Raw genomic sequence first — 19,972 nt, 5'->3', positions numbered from 1 at the left:
CTTTAAGGATTTGAGTGTTTCTGCTTCTCAGCTGTACCAAATAGATTCTTTTTAAACAAGCGCGTATTTATTTAATATAAAAAAGGTGATGCTGACCCTACACGCTTTCACTTCAGTACTCATAAACTACCCTTCACTAGACTTGAGAGCGGAGATTTATGCACAATAACTGTGTCCACAATCACAAAGAAGAAAACAAAGAAGAAAAAAACAAGAATCGCTCAACACCATTAGTTGAATTGTGAGCGAATTAAAAGCAATTTCACTTTTCAACAAAAACATGTCAGTCATCAAAGACTGGAAACAAAGATTCGCTTTTCTATTTTCACGGAACTGTTTCCGTTAGTACATAGATACTAGCCGGAAAAATCAATACCGGAAGCAAAATTTCTCGAAACATACTAGCCAGTACAAAGTTTGGAAGCAAAATTGCATTATTCGGCAAACCTTAAATCAGCCCCTTGAACAAAAACCAGACCAGTAAGTAGAAAACCAGGAAGCCACGAGCAGTTCAAAACCTTTTAGGGATAATATCGTAATATGTTGTTCAAAAGTTTAATTAGCCGAACTGAAACAAACTTTTAGTAAAACAAAACGCATCGGAAACGGGTATAAATCAAATGGAGAGGCATGTCATAAGCCAAAAAAAAACAGACAGAGCAAAAGCGTCCGACCATGATTCGAATTATGCACCTTTTATTGGTTTTAACACCCAAAAAGAAAAATTTTATAACACTATAAACTTTGGATACAAAGTGTAAGCAGTAGTTTTCTTCTATTATAACCCCCATACTACCCTAGTACCAAAAACATAGCCTTCCCATAGGAAAATTTTGAAATATGAAGGAGGGTTAAACATTGCTGAGGATATTGAAAGGAGTCCAAAAGAGATTCCAATATATAGTTAAATTGTTTTGATTAATTTTTTAGATATAACTATCAAATTAGTTGTGCATGTCGCTCAACAACGGAGTACCAAACAAAATGGGACTTCTTTGATAGCTGATAACTAAGAATACAATGAGCTGGAAAGTAATTTAAGGCAAGGCACAATAGCGAAATAATTGGGGCAAGTGAATTGACGTCAATGGGTCCGGTTTCAAACCCCGTTGTATCAAGGCTTTCAAATTGGAAGATCACTTTTTTGTTCTTGCATTTTGGCCGTTTTAACAGAGTTTTATAAACCTTTTCAACTGATTGTCAACGTACCATTTCGTCTCTTTGTTTTAAATACCTGGCCATAATTGAAAATTTTGTCCCTGCAAACAGTCCGTCTTTGCAATCGCATATTTTCATCGCTAGGATATTAAGTAATAAACTTGATTAGCCTAACTGTTGTTATAAACTTAACAAATAGTTTCAGAAGCTGAAATGATCTTGATGAATCAAAAACCACCTTCCAAGGAAAACAGTGATATGCCTAATATGCTCTTCCAGAATCAAAGTCCTGCATCCCGAGGGAATGACAACAAACGACCCTGTACAGTTCTCAGCCCACTGGACGAAGAATTGGAGCAACAGTCAGAATTGTAGAAGAATCCCTATCAACTTTCAAAGTAGACAAACAAAACATTGGATGAGAAGCTAGCCTAGCAAAAACATTTTGTTAACATTGAAACTCTTTCAGAGGCTGAGCGACTGGAGATAGTCGTAAGACAACGTGAAAGTCATTAGAGTACCCAAAAAAAACCAACGGAGTGGAGATCGAAAACTTTTCGAGTTGAACGAAGCAAAAAATGCACATTTGGACATCAAAGACATAGCAGTTGTGCATCGGCTTTCCTTTCGTGGCAACGGAGAGCGACCTATCATCGTTAAAACTTCACGAGATGCGCCAAGATTAACAAATTGAAAAAAAAAGACTTAAGAGACATTCCGGAGTTCAACCGAGTGCGAGTATTCGAAGAGCTCAGCAAACCGCCGCTCCGTTTCAAGAATGACTCCAAAATTAGCTCTACCTGGACAAAAAAAGATCTACAAAATGTCAGTGGGAGGACGACCAATGGGTACACAAGATTGATCAACTTTTCGAAAGAGAAAAAATAATGAATTATACTTTCGGTGCTGTGATAAATTGTTTGGACAGAGATATTTTTCCGTCCCCCAACCCACAACAAGACACCTCACTGTGAGATAACCTTACTTGACATAAATGCTCGCTCACATCGAAAGAATGTTGACAAATTGGAAGCAATGAACTGTTGCCTGGAGTCTCCTCCGTCTATACTTTGCCTAATTGAAATTTGGTTGAACGATGAAGAAAAGAGAAAAATGTATTTAGTAAAAGCTTTTAAGCAATATGCCATCTAAGTTCGTGACTGAAAAGGTGGAGGCGCTATCAAACAAACAAGAAACATTTATAATATTATTGATATAATTTATCCAGATAGCTGGATGTGATGCAGTTCTCGCAAGTATTAATAAAAACGGTCTGAAGTTCAATCTTGTATTAATTTCTCGGCCACCCAAAATTGATAAACTGACCTTTATTGAAGCATTCGATATTTTTCAAGAGCATATAACATCATTTTATACACCAATATTTTTTATTTGCGGGGATTTATTTCTGAAACTTTTTGATCGTGCAATGATCATTTCAATACGCAAAACACCCCTGATTTATCAGTTTGTGGTCTTGATCACTAGCCAGTTTCACTCAACTGGAAGTATCACAATGATCTGGAAAGCATTAAAGCAAAACGGTTACCAGATAATTCTTTCCACAAGAATAACAAGTTGGTGGAGACATATATTTTTCGAACTCAAACTATGAAAACATTACCAGATGATTTAAACATATGTTTAAATCGGTTTCAGAAAACTTTTCCAACTGTAACTAAAACATTCGCTCCTATTCGAAGAAAACAGTGCAAGGCGGTCAATGATGTTAAGTGGATTAGCGGTAAGAAAAAAATCGCAACTTAGCTCACCGCAATTGGTCAAAAAATAGAGAATGCATAGAGCTTCTCATCAGTTTCAAGTTTTTGCGTCAGAAAGTAGAAAAAGAAACCATAAAAAGTAAAAGAATTTTATCGTTCTAAGTTCTAGGGACGTATCGGGGACTCCAGATTTGTGCTAGTTTTAAAAATACCTAACTGGCAAAAGTAGCCATCAAAGCATAAGTCCTCGTTTTATTTCTTGCTCAAATATTGGGAACACCATACCAACTATTTTAGATGTTGCTGAAACAATTAACAATTTAAAAATGGCAAGACATTGAATGACAGAGTTGCCACAGTAACTGTTAGAGCAGTCTTCTAAACAATTGAAAAATTTGAAAATAAAACGTCACCGGGAGACGGCAATGTAAATAACCTAGTCATCAATGTGTCAAAGACAGCCGTGGCTGAGCATCTATTGAAGTTCATCAATAAGTCATTCTCAAGGGGAATTTTTTTAGTGGTTTAAAAAAAGCTTAAGTTATTACTCTTCATAAAGGTAGCTCGAGGGCGGATGAAAACAAGGCCTATTTTCCTTCTTTTAGTCTGGAGAAAAAATTCTGAACTAGTAATAGTAAAAAAAGCACTCATATTCAAAAAAACTTGATTTAATTTATTGCAGTAAAAAAATGCACTCTATTAAGTCCTAGCAAAAGCACTCAACTATCGATGATTTGTCTGACTTTACTGAAAAACCTAAAATCAATTGATCGAGAGCAACGAAGACCTTTTTTCTGGATTAAAAAAACATTTGATACCGTTAATCAGGAAATTCTTCTGACAAAAAAAATGGTCTGAGACAAAATTGTTACAAATGGTTTGAAAAATATTTGAGAAAGCAATACCAGTGAATGGAAATTGATGATTATTTACCAAATTGGGTTAGAATTAGCTGTGGTGTGCCTGAAGGTTTGATCTTTGGTCCACTTTTTTCCTCTTATCAGTTATTGATTTGCCCAGCCAATAAAAATTTACAGTCTTTCTCTTTGCAGATGATACAAACATAACTGCAGTTCATTGTCATAATGAGTCATTTCAGGCCGATCTAGATATTATAAGTAACTGGCTAATTGCAAATAAATTGGTGTTGAATTTTGACAAAACTGATCAAAAAGATATCAACTAACAACGGGATAATATGGAACATCAATTTTTGATGAACGGTGCTTTGACAAAAAAAGGGCAAATGTTGGAAATAATTAGGCATACAAATTTATTCGCATTTGTTGTTTAAATCTAAGGTTGATTATGCACTTTCAAGACTGAGGAGGCGATGCGGTGTTATTTGTAAGATTAGACCTTACGTACCATTAAAGCAATAGATTGATTTTCTTCTAAGCAACATAGCTCCAATTAATCAATATGGAGTTTTAGTCTGTAGGTGTAGAAACTTTCAATTCTAAATGCAATCTTTTAAATGTAAAACAAAACCTGAAGACTTATTTTTATCAGAAGAAAATCTGTTCATTTCTAAGGACCTGTTCGTTGTGAACAAGTTCCTAACTGTTTATGAAATGCACATTTAAAAACTATTGAAATTTGTGAAATTTGTTTTGCGCTCGATTGCTTATCTTCTTTCTGTGGAGTTTCTTAAAAATCTACTTTCAGCTCAAGTAGCAATTCGATTTACAAGATAATCAGAATAGTTTCTACTCAAAAATCTTTTATGGTAAATTAAAATTGAAAGGCGCTCCATTCGGTTCCGTGTAATAAAATTTTTAAAGTTCTCTTATGAAACAAAACAATTTACCCAAAAAACTTACTTCATTAGCAAATATTGAAAAATCGTTTATTTATAATGAGCGTAACTTTCTTGAATCCATAACAACAGGGTCGTGTGTGAGTACATATTCGAGCAAAAGATAAGTTTTTTACAAGCTTTTGAAATTGGGTTTCTGTTCTCTTCTGAACTTGTTCGCGTATTGCTGTCGCATGTGCTCAGTTAGGTGTCCTCTGTCTAAAAAAAGCCACAACCCACTCTATTGTTGTTATGGAGACTGTAGGAGCATGTCACACTTGGAGGAAGCAAAAAATTAATAGTGAACAAGTTCAAGATATTTATGAAAACCGGATCAAGGTGCCTACGACTAGCGAGTTTTTGGACCAAAAATGAAATAAAATTAGCTTTAGTCTGATCAAAAGCAATCTTGTTGGCCTTAACTGAAATATATCCTTCCGCAATGGTTCCACCCGTCACTTAACTCACTCGAGATATTGTTTCACTAATCCACTACTCGTGAAAAACGTTCGTTCAATTACTAGGATAGTTTTGTTATCTTATTTTTTTGTCGATGATGAGACCCAACCAGGTCCGTTTGCTGTCCTCCAGTGATTAAGTTATAGTGAATTTTTTGTAAATACATGTTGAGCTTGCTTTAACTCGCGAGAAAAAAATTCTTACTTTTATTTCTTTCTTTCGAATAAGAAGTGAAGCCGGGCTCAGTCAGCTTCAATTGTCAAGCCATCCTTCGAGCAACATTGCTCAAGCCTAAAAAAACAGGTAGAACAAAAAAATGGGATTACTTTTTCATATTGAGCTAAGCATCCACGACAAAACCGACACAGAGGTGAAAAGTAGCTTCGCACCATTTACGATACAACACTTAATTAGTATAGCAGCTAGCAGGAAAAATAAGACAAAAGCAGCTCTTTGAAAAAAATGTCAGAAAAACAATCTACAAAATTTTCTTACATTCATCTCAAATCATGTTTAACCTGAAGAAAACATGGTTAGAAATATATTTGGCAGAGTACGAAGCCGACAAAACTAAGCCGACAACACTATAACAGACGCCTGAGGAGACAAAAAAAACTATTATAAACTAAAATTTAGGGAATTCTGTTATGTTTTAAATTTTTCAATTAAGAAGTTTCATTGTTTTGTTCCAATATCTAATAAAATTTTTATCAGCTTTGGTTGTCAGGAATTTAAGTCAGCGAACTTCTGTAAATCTTCTACTGACCAATTTCGAGTTGACTCTGTCATTGCATGTATATCTGCGGGCAACATATATATACACTGCTGTTGTTTCGTTGCAATAGACTGTGCATCAAAGAGTGCACTTTACTATTAGTGTCATGAAAATAAATGAGCTATTCTCAAGAAAAAAATCTAAACTCGAAGAAATTTGACCCCTACCGAAAAAGAGAAGTATACAATTCTGTTTTACCAACGCAAGCACTGCAATATAATACGACTATGCTGACATAGAATACACCGAATTCATTCAAACTGAATAAAATTTCAATGCGAAAAAAAGTGAAAATACAATCCAAAGCGCACTAACAACTGCATTTGAATTTTCATGAAAATGAGCAGAGCAGCAATTCTAAACGAAAAAAAAGTCCAATGGAGGGTTGCAAACCTTTACCTATTGCGTGGGTACAAAAATTCAAGCATAAATTCAAGAGCAGCTAGAAGACTTCAAAACTTGAAATCAAAATTAGGGTAAAAATTTTGAAAAAAAAAAATGACTGTTTGAGCCTCTCTCAACTTCTAAAAGTTAAGCAAGATAAACGAGAGCATTTAAATTTCGGCGAAAAATGGAATGGTGTGACATTATCATCATATAGCGCAAAACCCATTCTCTCGGACGGTTGTATAGGTCACCAGCTCAAAGATACATTCAAGCGAATTCTATGAATACATGCTTTAATGATATGCATTCACACAATTGAAATTGCAAAAGAGCTCTTAAATACGAATTGAATTAGGAACAAATAAGCTTCTAAAAAGAGAAAGAATTAGCCGACTACAGCATTCGAATTTCCTACATATCGTTATACAGAATTCGACTCAATTTCTGTCGCCACTGAACAGTATCGCCTTGCTGTATTAATGAGTTAATGCACAGTCTAATGGTTGGTTAATAGCAATTGCTAGAAATGAATGCACTTCAAGCGGATAAAACAAAATATAATAATAAAAATAACAATAATAATAATAAGATTGAACTAATCCCGCAAGTTATGCGAATTAAATGTTTGTAGTTTGTCAAACAATAACAGGTTCAATTTCTTTCTAAAGATTACAGGTTTTTACAGGTGAGAAAATAGCGTTTTGAGGTGCTTGTAAATTTGAAATTTCGGCCTCAAGACCCTTCCGCCTGTTGTACTAGACCCCAGTTTAGATATCAGGCATCAAATAGTCTTCTTGTAAAAACAGTATACAGCGAGAGCATACCCTATATAATTAACTTGCACCTAAGATTGCTCTAAAAAGTTTGACATGCCTTGGAAAAACTATCGACAGTCCGATCAATCTCAGAATGAAATAAATTGGAAGCGGGCATTCAACAGTACCGAAACTGCACATTTGTTGAACAATGCCAAAAACTGATGATATTTGAAAATTTGAGTTCTGTTTGCGAATTGGAAATAATTCGTGAATACTGTTTTTGTTTTGTAGCAAAACCGAGCGTAAAAATTGACAAATTGGGTTGTTAGTTATTTGGTCAGAAAAATTTAGGACCATGCTCTTGGAAATTTTGCTCGTTTAATAAGCGACATCAATTAAGTGGCTAATTCTGTCGTTGTAATTTACGAAAATTTGAATTTAATAACTTTTCAGTGATTTAGGAATGTGTAAAATCAGTATTTAACTAATTTTTTTTCCGGCACTGTTGTATTGTTCCAAATTGAAAACCAGTGACTTTAAAACTTGCTTTAGTTAATTGTTCCGACTTTCGAAGAAAACGAGGAATATATTTACCTGGGGTGTTTTTAGTTGAATTCAGACCAATTTTACAAAGTTGACAGCGTATGGGCATCGATGCGGAAATCTTTGGACTGCCAAGCGAGTGTTCTTGGCAAAAGACTAAAATGCGGATAGCATCGCGGCTCGAATAATATTTTGATAGTTTCAATGCGCAAATTGTTTATGCGGGACAAAGTATGCGCGCTCATAATCGTTTCATCTTGAATTGAGGACAACTTTAATTGGTCATATTAATATGCAGTACAAAATCTATGGTTTATCATAAGTTTTTTTTTGATAAACTACTCTAACTCAGTTAAGGGGCTTGTTTCTATTATTTTTCATTAAAATTTCACTTCCTGAAAAAAATTCAGTTACTGTCGTTAAGCCAGTCAAGAAAAAAACGGTAGTCGCATAATAATCAGTCACCAAAAATGCTGCGATTATCGAAATTGAGCTTAACTGAATTTTATCGATGCCCTGTAAAAGTTGTTGATTTTAATACTGTTTCATTATAAGCAATCATAATTGACTCCCACAAATAGATATTGTCGAAATCATATTGTAAAAATTCTTCAAAAACGTTCTTACAAAATTCTCACGTTAAGATTCCAAATAATTTTGTGAGTTAGTGCCGAAAGCGTGGTTGAAAACCAGTCAATTAAATTTCATATATGGCCGGAAAATCCTCACTCCAACTCAGTTTAGTATAACCAGCGTTAACGCACCTCCGGTGCTTCGAAATTTTTCGACAACTCATGAAAAACCCCATATATTGGAAACAACATCTGCAAACTTTTAGTGTACTCTGAATGAACCCAATTACAGGGTTGGTTATTTCGAACTTTTTTTAATTCCCATTTTAAAAGCGTCATCTCGGAAATTTAATGGGAGGCCACGTTCGGAACCACTGAGAGTCCCTCACAGCACCCTACTATAGGGTAGGAATTCAACAAGTTGTGAATTTTTTTAAATTAAGTTTCCCGAACAAAAAATTGACAAAAGCTTCTTATCTCGGAAACTAAAGGGACTTGAGCATTCATATTAAGAGGCAAGAGTTGAGGCGCCAGGGTGTACGCTAACAATAAAGTTGTATCTTCATCGAGTTGGTAGTTTCAAATTTTTTGAATTTCTTTGTAGATAAATTCTTTGAGAAATTTTGAAAAAACCAAAAAACGTCACATCTCGGAAGCTGAAAGCATTTGAGCAGTCGCATGTGGCAAGATTTGCAACTCTTTAGAGAACCTGACAACACCGAACTATAGCGTTGGGAATTTCAATTTTTGAAAACTAATTAATTTTAACTTTCTGCAAATTTTGGAAAAATTACAAAAAACGTCACATCTCGAAAACTACAAGGATATGAACAGTCATATTTGGAGGTACGATTTGTAATTCCTTAGAGTACTCTGACAGTACCCAACTACAGGGTTGGGAATTTCAGATATTTAAAAAATAATAATAATTTAAGTTTTCTGAAAATTTTTGAAAAAATCACAAACAAAGTCATATCTCGAAAACTACAATGATTTGAGCAGTCATATTTGGAGGCAAGACTCGCAATCCTTGATAGTACTCTGACAGTACCCCACTACAGGATTGGGAACTTCAACTTTTGTAATTTATTTGTTTTCTGAAATTTCTGAAATATTTTGGTAAAATCTCAAAAATCGTCTTATCTCGTTCACTTAAATGATTCGGGCATTCAAAATTGGAGGCCAAACTCGCAACCCCTAAATCGATATTGGGCTGCTTAATTCAAACTCGGTAAAATAACCACTTAAATCAAATTGGAAAATCGAAAAAAAAATTCTTAACCACTGCAATATACGATATAGCTTAAACATGCAAAAATAATACGTTGAAAAAGCTTAAGCATGGCGAGATAGTGAAGCCAGCATTTAAATATATGGCCAAATTCACAACCCGTAATTAGATATTGGGCGGCTTAACTTAAACTCTGTAAAATAACCACTAAAATCAAATTGGAAAATCGAAAAAAAAATCTTAAACATTGCAATATACGATATAGCTTAAACATGCAAAAATAATACGTTGAAAAAGCTTAAGCATGGCGAGATAGTGAAGCCCTCATTTAAATATATAATAGATAGATTATCACGCGCCACTGTGCAATGGTTCGTTATACCTTTTGTAACCACAGCTGAAAGCTTTCATGTTCATTTTGCATATCTTTAAATGCTGTAGATAATCACCCCAATTATTATTTTTGTACTTTCAGTAAATCTAAGTTATTCAGAATCAGTGCTGAGAAATAGTAATACTAATTAAACAAGGCGGACAAATATTTTTGCTTTGTCTAATTGGGGCAGGATGTTAAGTCCTTTGCTTTTTAAAAAAACCGTGCGAGCTACAATTTTTAGCCCCGGTCCTACTCGATGCAGGACCAACAGCGGGGGAGGGGATGCCATCCATTTAGCTGCAACGGTACTACCTTGGAGGCGGATCACACTGGGACCCTTCAACCGTGAGAAGTGGGATTCGAACGCACGACCCTCGTGTTGAGATACGCGTTCCTTAATCCACTCGGTCTACACTTTCAGCTGATATACCAGATGCGTCATTTTGCATATTATTTCCGCATCGCACAAAACCTGAGGACAGTGAGAAAAATTGCCTCGTAAAAACGACAAGTTTCGCTTGTGTTTTTTTCAGAGGGTTAATTGTACAATTTGCTTCCGTTTTATCGGCTTAGCAAAAACTATACCTTGCTTTTGATCTAAAACTTGAGAAGCGATCCATAAAACACAACAAAAGAATGCACTTATTAAAATAAATTATCAAAAACTAGTTAAATTGAATTTTAGAGCAATAAATTAGAAGTGCGAAAATCGGATTTATTTATATTTAAGCACCAAAACTTTAAAATCAATTTCAAGTCTGAATTGTGAATTAATTATTTCTTGGTTTTCTTCGGTCACTGCTCACTGTCAAAAACAATTCCAAATGTGATAGTTTCCAATCAATTTTCAACTTTTGATCTCCAAAAATTGCGAAATCGAAAAAAAACAGCTTTTCCTTTAAAATGCTTCATTTATTTGCGCATCGAAGACCAGTATACTGAATACAACGTATCAATTTGGAGACCAATTTTAGAAGAGTCTTGCTTTTGGTGGGCTCAGTTCAGTATCTAATGTATAAGTATTTGTTTTTGTTTCTTTCCATTTTTTCCTTTTGATGAGTGACCATGGTTTAGCTGAGAGCGCCACTGTTTCCGTGTTTACATCTCATGGCCCTGATGACGTCATTTGGAATGGACTCGGAGTGGCCTTCATCTGCACTGCAAAGAAGTACAACAATTACTTACAAAGCTCTGATTTGTCGATTGTACATTAGGTGCCAAAAATCATAACCTCAACGAGCTCAGCGCTTTCGGATTTCGTGAAATTTTGTCTGCTAATTTGAAAAACTCGAGAGCAAGTTTTTATTTTTCAAGAATCCGACAGACAATCTTTTTGAATATTTTTAAGAATCCTAATCATGGCTGAAATGACTTAATATGATACAATAATTGAACAGTACAATCTCCACACTTAACACCTACGAGCACCAGCGGATTGGGGGGAGGGGGGGGGGGGGCTTGGGAACCTCTCTTTCTTTCAGGAGCTCGACACCCCGCCGACCCAAAGGGTTCCCCCTTAGTAGTAATTTGAGATATTCATTTTTGGTGACTGACCCTAAAATTTTCCAATAAAAGCCTAAAAACGCCTTTTTGGCCTGTTTTTTTTTTTAAATTTTGCCTGCAAAATCCTAGATCCGCCCCTTGCCTACGAGCTTCCTTTCAGGTATTCAAGATCGGCTGCAAATAAACAGACTCTTACCCCATAGTTCTTTCCTATCTCTAGCCCGGTGAACGGAATGAACGGTTACGAAATACACGGTTAGATAAAAAATAATTTTAGGCAGATTAAAACTACGCATAAAGAAATAAATCGGGTCTTATGCACCAACAGTCAATATATCTCATCTTGAATTGAAATTGATGTGGTTAAATCTAATTGACTCATATTAACATTTGAAAATGTTGACATCCTTTTCTGCATAAAATATGCATTTCGAAAGATTACCTCTTAAATGACTGTTTCTCAAATGGTATAATACAGAAATTTTTTTCCAATTGTCGTAAATTCCATCCAACAGTTGCATTGAAAGAAAATTCGAAAGGGCCTTTTTTGAGAACAAGGGGTGAGCAGCATTAAGTGTAGTCAATTCCAATAATAATTCACATGGTATCTCGAAAACAGTATAAAAATGGCTCTTTTTCCTTTAACCACTGCGCATGAGCATCAATTTTATGGTGTAACTTAGTGTTTTTAAGTTGAGTATGAAGACCAAATAGGTTTGCCATGGTTTAATTACGCCGCACACCATTTTTCATGACAATCGGACAATGTTAACAAATCTTTTACTTCAAAAAATTGGCAGGTGGGGGGTCAACAGAGCCAAGAGAAAGCATTATCTTGCTATTACTATACCGTTTGAGTAACATAGAGGCAAAACTGAGCTTCGCACCACATGCGATACAACTTGATCTATCAAAATGAATTAATATAGAGGCAAAAATGCCCAAACAAAAGAATGCAAATCAGCATCGGAACAAAATTAACCAGGCGGTGACAAAGATGAAAACACCTGAAAAGAAACTGTTCAAGTCGAAATGTTTTTTTAACTCAAAACAAATTAAAAACTACTAGCGTTTAACGCACCTTTAGTGCTTCGAAATTTTACAATTCATGAAAAACCGCATATATTGGAAACAGCATCTGCAAACTTTTAGTGTACTCTGACTGCACCCAATTACAGGGTTGGTAATTTCGAACTTTTACAATTTTTTAATTCCCATTTTAAAAGCGTCATCTCGAAAACTTAATAAGCCTCTGGAGAAATTTTGAGGCCAGATTTGCAACCACTAAGAGCACCCTATTATAGGGTTAGGAATCCCAAAATGGTGTGATTTTTTTTAAACCCAAAACCCGAAAAAAAATTGAAAAAAAAACGTCTTATCTCGAAACTAAAAGGATTTGAGCATTCATATTTAGAGGCAAGATTTGAGACGCCTGGGCGTACGCTGACAAAAAGGTTGTATCTTTATCAAGTTAGTATTTTCAAATTTTTTGAATTTCTTTGTAGATAAGTTCTTCGAGAAATTTTGAAAAAGTCAAAAAACGTCAGATCTCGGAAACTAAGCATTCGCGTTTAGCAGACGCATGTGGCAAGATTTGCAACTCTTTAGAGTACCCTGACAACACCGAACTATAGCGTTGGAAATTTCAAATCACAAAAAACGTCATATTCGAAAACTACAAAGAAATGAGCAGTCATACTTGGAGGCAAGATTCGCAATCTTTGAGATTACTCTGTCAGGACCTGACTACAGGGTTGGGAATTTCAGATTTTTAAAAACAAATAATAATTTAAGTTTTCTGAAAATTTTTGAAAAAATCACAAAAAAACGTCATATCTCGAAAACTACAAAGAATTGAGCAATCATATTTGGAGGCAAGATTCGCAATCTTTAAGATTACTCTGACAAGACCCAACTACAGGGTTGGGAATTTTAGATTTTACAAAAAAATTAATAAGTTTTCTGAAATTTTTTTTGAAAAATCACAAAAAACGTCATATCTCGAAAAGAACAAAGATTTAAACAGTCATATTTGGAGGCAAGATTTCTAATTACTTACATTACTCTGACAGCACCCAACTACAAGATTGGGAATTTCAAATTTTGAGAAATAATAATTTATTACAATTTTCTAAAAAATTTTTTAAAAAATCACAAAAAATATCATATCTCGAAAACTACAAAGAATTGAGCAGTCATATTTGGAGGCAAGATTCGCAATCTTTGAGAATACTCTGACAGGACCCAACTACAGGGTTGGGAATTTCAGATTTTGCGAAAAAAAATTAATATAAGTTTTCTGAAAAATCACAAAAAACGTCATATCTCAAAAACTACAAGGATTTGAACAGTCACATTTGGAGGCAAGATTTGTAACTCCTTAGAGTACTCTACAGCATCCAACTACAGGGTTGGGAACTTCAAGCTTTGTAAATTATTTTGTTATTTGAAATCTCTGAAAATTTTTGAAAAAATCTCAAAAATCGTCTTATCTCGTTAACTAAAATGATTCGGGCACTCAAAATTGCAGGCCAAATTCGCAACCCCTAATTTGATATTGGGCTGCTTAATTTAAACTCGGTAAAATAACCACTAAAATCAAATTGGAAAATCGAAAAAAAATCTTAATCATTGCAATATACGATATAGCTTAAACATGCAAAAATAATACGTTGAAAAAGCTTAAACATGGCGAGATAGTGAAGCCCGCATTTAAATATATAATAGATGACGTCCCTTTTCCCCTCATAATACACACAAGCACGCAAAAAAAATTTCGCGCATCAAATGACGCAAAGTGAAACTCTTAAGCCGATATAGCACAAGCCAAAACAAATTATATGAAGTTTCAACAAAACGATAGGTAAAAACACAACAAAGTCAGTAAGTGCTGAGGTGAGTGTAAAATTGTGTTTCTCCTGAAACTACCCAAATTTAGGTCACGAAGCAGATAAAAAATAGGCCGAAATAATTTAGGCCGGAAAGATTTTAAGCGAAGCAAAAAGAAAGAAAAATGAAGTCGAAGTATATAAACAATTGAAGGAGTAAACCAAACACTAAAAGCAACCTTCAAGAAGAAAGCTCGCCGCCAAAAAAAAGTACAAACTGTTCAATTTTATTTGAAACAGAATATTTACCCGCTTGAAAAAAAAACAGAATCGGGTCAAATTCGAACCAGGACCTTTCCCGTCCCAGGTGTGTTTGTCACCTTCAAAATGATTGGGCCGGGAACGCTAAGAAATTTGAATTCATTATGGAACAAGGTCCAATTGAGATGAGTCCAGATGATTCCTGTGAACTAAGAAAACTCGTAATCGATTGCAATACCCTTGCTTGTCGCAAGATTAGCAAAAAAGAAGGAGTCGTTGCTTCTGCGGAAAATAAATTTCTCGCAACCGGTTCTTTCTTTTGAACTTTTGATCAATGAAATAAAAATCATCGCGACCTATATACGAGTCTGAACTAGGTTCATTGACGCTTAAAAAAAACTTTAAAAAAGTTAGGGGGAGATCAGCCTCTTATTACCAAAAATTTTCAGACCAGTTTTACTCGACATTCAGAAAATATGACTTTATTATGATACCGCACTTGACATTCTACAACCTTTCTAAGATTTGATCCCTTGAATTTCCGAAAAAATGGACCCTATTAGTTTTTTCTACTCAATTTTAACAATGTTTTCGGAAGAATAAGTAATGACACACTACTAAACACAGCCGAAGCTGAGCTTCGCACTCTTTGCTATACAAAACAAGAAAGCCGCAAAAAACCAAAAATATCAAAAAAACTAGATCCATTAAAATGAAAAAGGCTACTTTTGAAACAAAAACGGACCAAGACAAAAGAGTGTCAAATTAGCATCGAAAGAAAAATTACCAATCAGTAACAAAGCCGCAAAAAACCGTCCCAGAAACCCTTTAAGCCGAAAAAAAACTCAAAAGTTATAAAAGATTATTAAATCCCCCTCACCCTCGAAACAGACACAAATAAACTTAATTCGCTCGTCAATTAATCAAAAGGGTATTTATACGTTAGAAGCGTAGATAGTGCTACGTCACGATAGCAATTACTATGAAAGACAAACGACTTACATGAGAAATATTAGCTCCTCCTGCACTTTGGCCTCTGGAAACTCAATCTAAACAAAAGAAACATCAAATAGAAATATCAAACTAGTGATAAAATTAATCAAGATTGTCGCTAACTTATTTTGGCAGAATAGAGATCAAATGCTTAGTCTTTATTAAAGGTTGTGCAATAATTTTTTCTCATAACAAATTAAGGAATGGTTTCGTTAGTCAAATAGAGCGCGTGAAAAACGAAATACTCTGAACTAGAGGTAGGTCCAAACATGTATGTATTTTTCCCTATCAAAAATATAGCAGGCATATTATCAATTGAATAACGTTGTTGAGTCTTAGACAAAGGTGAAGCTGCACTTCGCAAACACAAGCGATAAAACCGCGAAAAGTAACTGTAAAAAGGTTTGAAAAGGTAGAAAAAGAAAATTGTCTCATCTGCGCCATTTTCGCATGGCAATCGCCAAACACTAGCCACCAATTTAGCAGATACAAAATTGCCGCTGATTTGAAAATTGACTCTCTACGAGCATTTATTGAGGTGTAAAAATTGCGGGGAAAAAGAGGACATCCTGTGCCATATTTCGACCACTTCGTGAAGTAGTCGACAACAAATCACCAAAATAAAATCGTTTTTTAATGCCTACAACTCGTTGTAACTAGTAGCCCTCAAAGTTTTTTTTAAATGACCAGCTAATTTGTGTTTTCAGAACTGACTAACTATTTTTTAAAGCGTCCACATTGCTCTATTAAATAGTGTGCCAGTGCCCCCTACCTTGATGTTTTTCTTCTCGGTGGAGTAGACGATAGAAGAACAGCAGACCTCTGCCCTCTTCTGACCCAGTTTGTTGTAGAAGGTCCACTGGCAGATCTCGTTGCTGGAGAAGCCGAAGATGTCCTTGAAGAAGTTCAGTCTGCCCTGGTAGAGCACTGCCAACTTGTCGAACAGCTCTATGTTCTTCAACAAGTTCTCATCCGATTGGCTGAAACATTCGAGCAATCAAATAAACCGCTAATAATGATTCGTTACGTTTCAGCCAATTTTTTCGCTCGCAAGTGGCAAAATCGCGCGAAACACGAACATATCCTACATCATAATTCCTCATATTTTGTGAAGTAGTTAGGTCACAAATTCACTAGTTAGGTATCCCAAAAGCCATGATAACGAGAGAGTTGAGCCTAATCGTAAGCACTCTAAAATAATAAATTATGATTTTTTTGCTAACTTACCTTGTGTATGAGTATTTGTTATTCTGTCGATTGCACAAGAACTTAACTGCGGCCTAAAACAATAATCATATTATTTACCTCGAAAAACCAAAACTGGAAAGCATATTCAGAACAGAAATTATGAAGCTGCTTTCTTCGTTTCTTTTCCACTTCCCGGCAATACGTTTTTCCTGTGCATATACAAAACAGTCCCGTACAAAACAGTCCAATACAAAATAGTCCAAAAAATCAAATAATGAAGGAAAAAAACAGTCCGATACAAAACAGTCCGGCTTAAGGTTGCCGGTGGGCGCGCGCGTCTCCGCTTCGCGGCAATAACCGGCTCTAAATTTCGTATTAAGTCCTACCCTCTGTTGGCAAGCTCGCAACACGTTGGCGCGACTGCGGCGGTCACTATTTTGTTCTTTATGTTTATTGAACAAAGGACAATTCTCGGCCTACCGGCATGTTAAAACAATTAAAACTTGTGACTCTTTTGTATCGGACTGTTTTTTCGTTCATGTTCATACTTTTGCGGACTATTTTGTATGGGACTGTTTTGTACAAACACGGTTTTTCCTTCCAAACTTTTCAACTCGATATTTTTTGCATGCTATTTTGGCTAAATGCGTAATTTTTAGAAGTATTTTTAAAACAAGGAAGAGCAATTGTGGTCAGAATAGTTGGATTGTGCACATTCAACATTTTCGTTTTCATTATTACCAAGTTTCATTTCTGAAAAATGAAAATCAAATGAGAGGGACGGGGGGGGGGGGGGGTGGAGAACATTCTTGTCTTACTTTTCCTGTTTCGAAGAGTGAGCTCTCGTCCAGCTGTTTTGTACATATGAATGGGACCAGTTTGACCTCTTTAGGAGAGAAGTTCTTCACGTGTGTGCTGTGTCTGTCCTCGACTGTCTGCTGAAGTAGATTCACCAGCACTCCTATGCTGTAGAAGTTGGCCTCTGTGAGGATTGAGTGGAGCTCCTTGTCCGAGAGGTTCTCCACACAAAGAGTGCCGTCTCGGAAGAAGTTGAGGATATGTTCGAAGTAGGTGCCGTCTCGGTCGATCAGAATCCAACCTGCGTAGATCAAAACCTATGACTATTCTCCTCCTTACTATCTTGGGCCTTGCTTCCGTAGTGGATATCGATATCACTATGACCCTCATGTCACCAGCTGCTGAGTATTTCTCCCTTCTTGCGGAGAGTATTACACTAAGCTTATGGTTTCGGTCAATTGACCTGATAACTCACCGGTCGCTTCAGTGATGCAAAATAGATTGTCACAATAATAGACAAATGCAACCAATTAGAGAGCTATGCGACGATCAAAATCTAAGGCAATTCACTAACCTCGCAAAGTTTTCAAAATATCAAACCGTTCCAGCATTTCGTTCATTTATCATATCAACTGATTCTCAGAAGATATCGAGAAATAACACTAAAGATTTCTGCTGCTGATAACATACAGCGAACTATTTCATGAGAAACAGAGAAATACGACAGAAAAAGAAAAAACAAAAAGCACCTTCTTCGTCGGCGACTAAGTCCATTCTGCCCGACATCATGGCCGAAAACATGGACTCCTGATTGGTCAGTGTATCCACAGTAGTCTGGAAAAACCTGCCGCCCACATTCAGTCTCACAAACTTGCCCCCTCCTTCTGCCATGTTGACCCGCATCAACTTGGTCTTCATCGAAGGAACTCCTGTAGCCGACGATGCAGTTCCTCCACTCACACTCACACTCGCGCCGCTCAACACGTGACTCGACTGACTGCTCTGATTATCGCCACTGTTCATTGCTGTTATCTGTTGCGAAATGGAGTTGTTCCGATTGGGAGGGGAGAGGGAGGGAGGGGCTCCTCCAGACGATGAGAAGGCAACAGGCACTGTAGCAGCTGCAGGCGATGATGACGTCACTGATAATATCCGGTCTCCATCTCTTCGGTTATCCATCAACTCACTATCTACTATCTGAAAATATTGCAAAAAAAACAACTTCAAAAATGGCACATGCTCATTGTCACGTTTACAGTTAGAATTGAGATACTGCTTGATTAGTTAAACTGAGATACTTTTTATGAGTGTCTCACACTTTTTCTCGCTAACAGCTTGAAAACTTTCATTCAGCCAAAAAAAACATAGCCATTAGACAATTGGAAAAGAGTCAATAAGCAGAAAAAACAGTGACTTGTTTTTTGAAAAATCTCAATTTTCGAATTTCACAGAAAAAAATCAGATGCCCTTAAAGCTCTTTGAAAATAGCTGCATTTAAGCTTTTTTGATAAAATTAACCCAATTTGAGAAACTGGATCAATACGTAACACTTTAATTTTGCTACGAAATCTGAAAATTAAATCCCACTTTCGAAACTAGAAGTCGATCACGTTTTTCGCGACCTTTACTCTTTCGCTGGTCGATATTGGAGGAGAAAGGTAAATCTTTCGCTGTTCGATAGTGAAGTTCGAAACTAGAAGTCGATCACGTTTTTCGCGACCTTTATTCTTTCGCTGTTCGATAGTGGAGGAGAAAAGTAAATCTTTCGCTGTTCGATTGTGAAGTTCGAAACTAGAAGTTGATCACGTTTTTCGCGACCTTTACTCTTTCGCTGTTCGATATTGGAGGAGAAAGGTAAATCTTTCGCTGTTCGATAGTGAAGTTCGAAACTAGAAGTCGATCTTGTTTATCGCAACCTCTACTCTTTCGCTGTTCGATATTGGAGGAGAAAAGTAAATCTTTCGCTGTTCGTGAGTGAAGATCGAAACTAGAAGTCGATCACGTATTTCGCGACCTTTACTCTTTCGCTGTTCGATATTGGAGGAGAAAAGTAAATCTTTCGCTGTTCGATAGTGAAGTTCGAAACTAGAAGTCGATCACGTTCTTCGCGACCTTTACTCTTTCGCTGTTCGATATTGGAGGAGAAAAGTAAATCTTTAGCTGTTCGATAATGAAGTTCGAAACTAGAAGTCGATCATGTTTATCGCAACCTTTACTCTTTCGCTGTTCGATAGTGAAGTTCGAAACTAGAAGACGTCGCTGTTCGATAGTGAAGTTGGAAACTAGAAGTCGATCACGTTTTTTGCGACCTTTACTCTTTCGCTGTTCGATAGTGAAGTTCGAAACTAGAAGACGTCGCTGTTCGATAGTGAAGTTCGAAACTAGAAGTCGATCACGTTTTTCGCGACCTTTACTCTTTCGCTGTTCTATAGTGAAGTTCGAAACTAGAAGACGTCGCTGTTCGATAGTGAAGTTGGAAACTAGAAGTCGATCACGTTTTTCGCGACCTTTACTCTTTCGCTGTTCGATAGTGAAGTTCGAAACTAGAAGACGTCGCTGTTCGAAAGTGAAGTTCGAAATTAGAAGTCGATCACGTTTTTCGCGACCTTTACTCTTTCGCTGT

The 19,972-nt window shown here is 36.1% G+C and overlaps 1 protein-coding gene across 2 annotated transcripts; it reads right to left on the bottom strand.

Annotated features, from left to right (window-relative positions):
* Positions 1–10,415: 10,415 nt before the first annotated feature.
* On the bottom strand, positions 10,416–18,564 carry LOC134856935 (BTB/POZ domain-containing adapter for CUL3-mediated RhoA degradation protein 2-like). Of its 2 annotated transcripts, none has more exons than XM_063873223.1 (6): positions 18,099–18,564; positions 17,370–17,650; positions 16,591–16,643; positions 16,136–16,343; positions 15,373–15,419; positions 10,416–10,936 (listed from the first exon to the last, which is right to left on the bottom strand). In XM_063873223.1, exons 1-6 carry the CDS (start codon positions 18,526–18,528, stop codon positions 10,849–10,851), a joined length of 1,107 nt encoding a protein of 368 aa, XP_063729293.1. In that variant the 5' UTR covers positions 18,529–18,564; the 3' UTR covers positions 10,416–10,848. The 2 variants fall into 2 exon arrangements, with proteins under 2 accessions (XP_063729293.1, XP_063729294.1); XM_063873224.1 differs by having other exon boundaries at positions 10,416–10,931.
* Between the last annotated feature and the right edge of the window lie 1,408 nt (positions 18,565–19,972).

Source organism: Symsagittifera roscoffensis, chromosome 1, assembly GCF_963678635.1.
Source record: "Symsagittifera roscoffensis chromosome 1, txSymRosc1.1, whole genome shotgun sequence".
NCBI lineage: Eukaryota > Metazoa > Xenacoelomorpha > Acoela > Convolutidae > Symsagittifera > Symsagittifera roscoffensis.
Note: the sequence above shows the minus strand (reverse complement) of the source record. Positions and strands in the feature narration are given on the sequence as shown.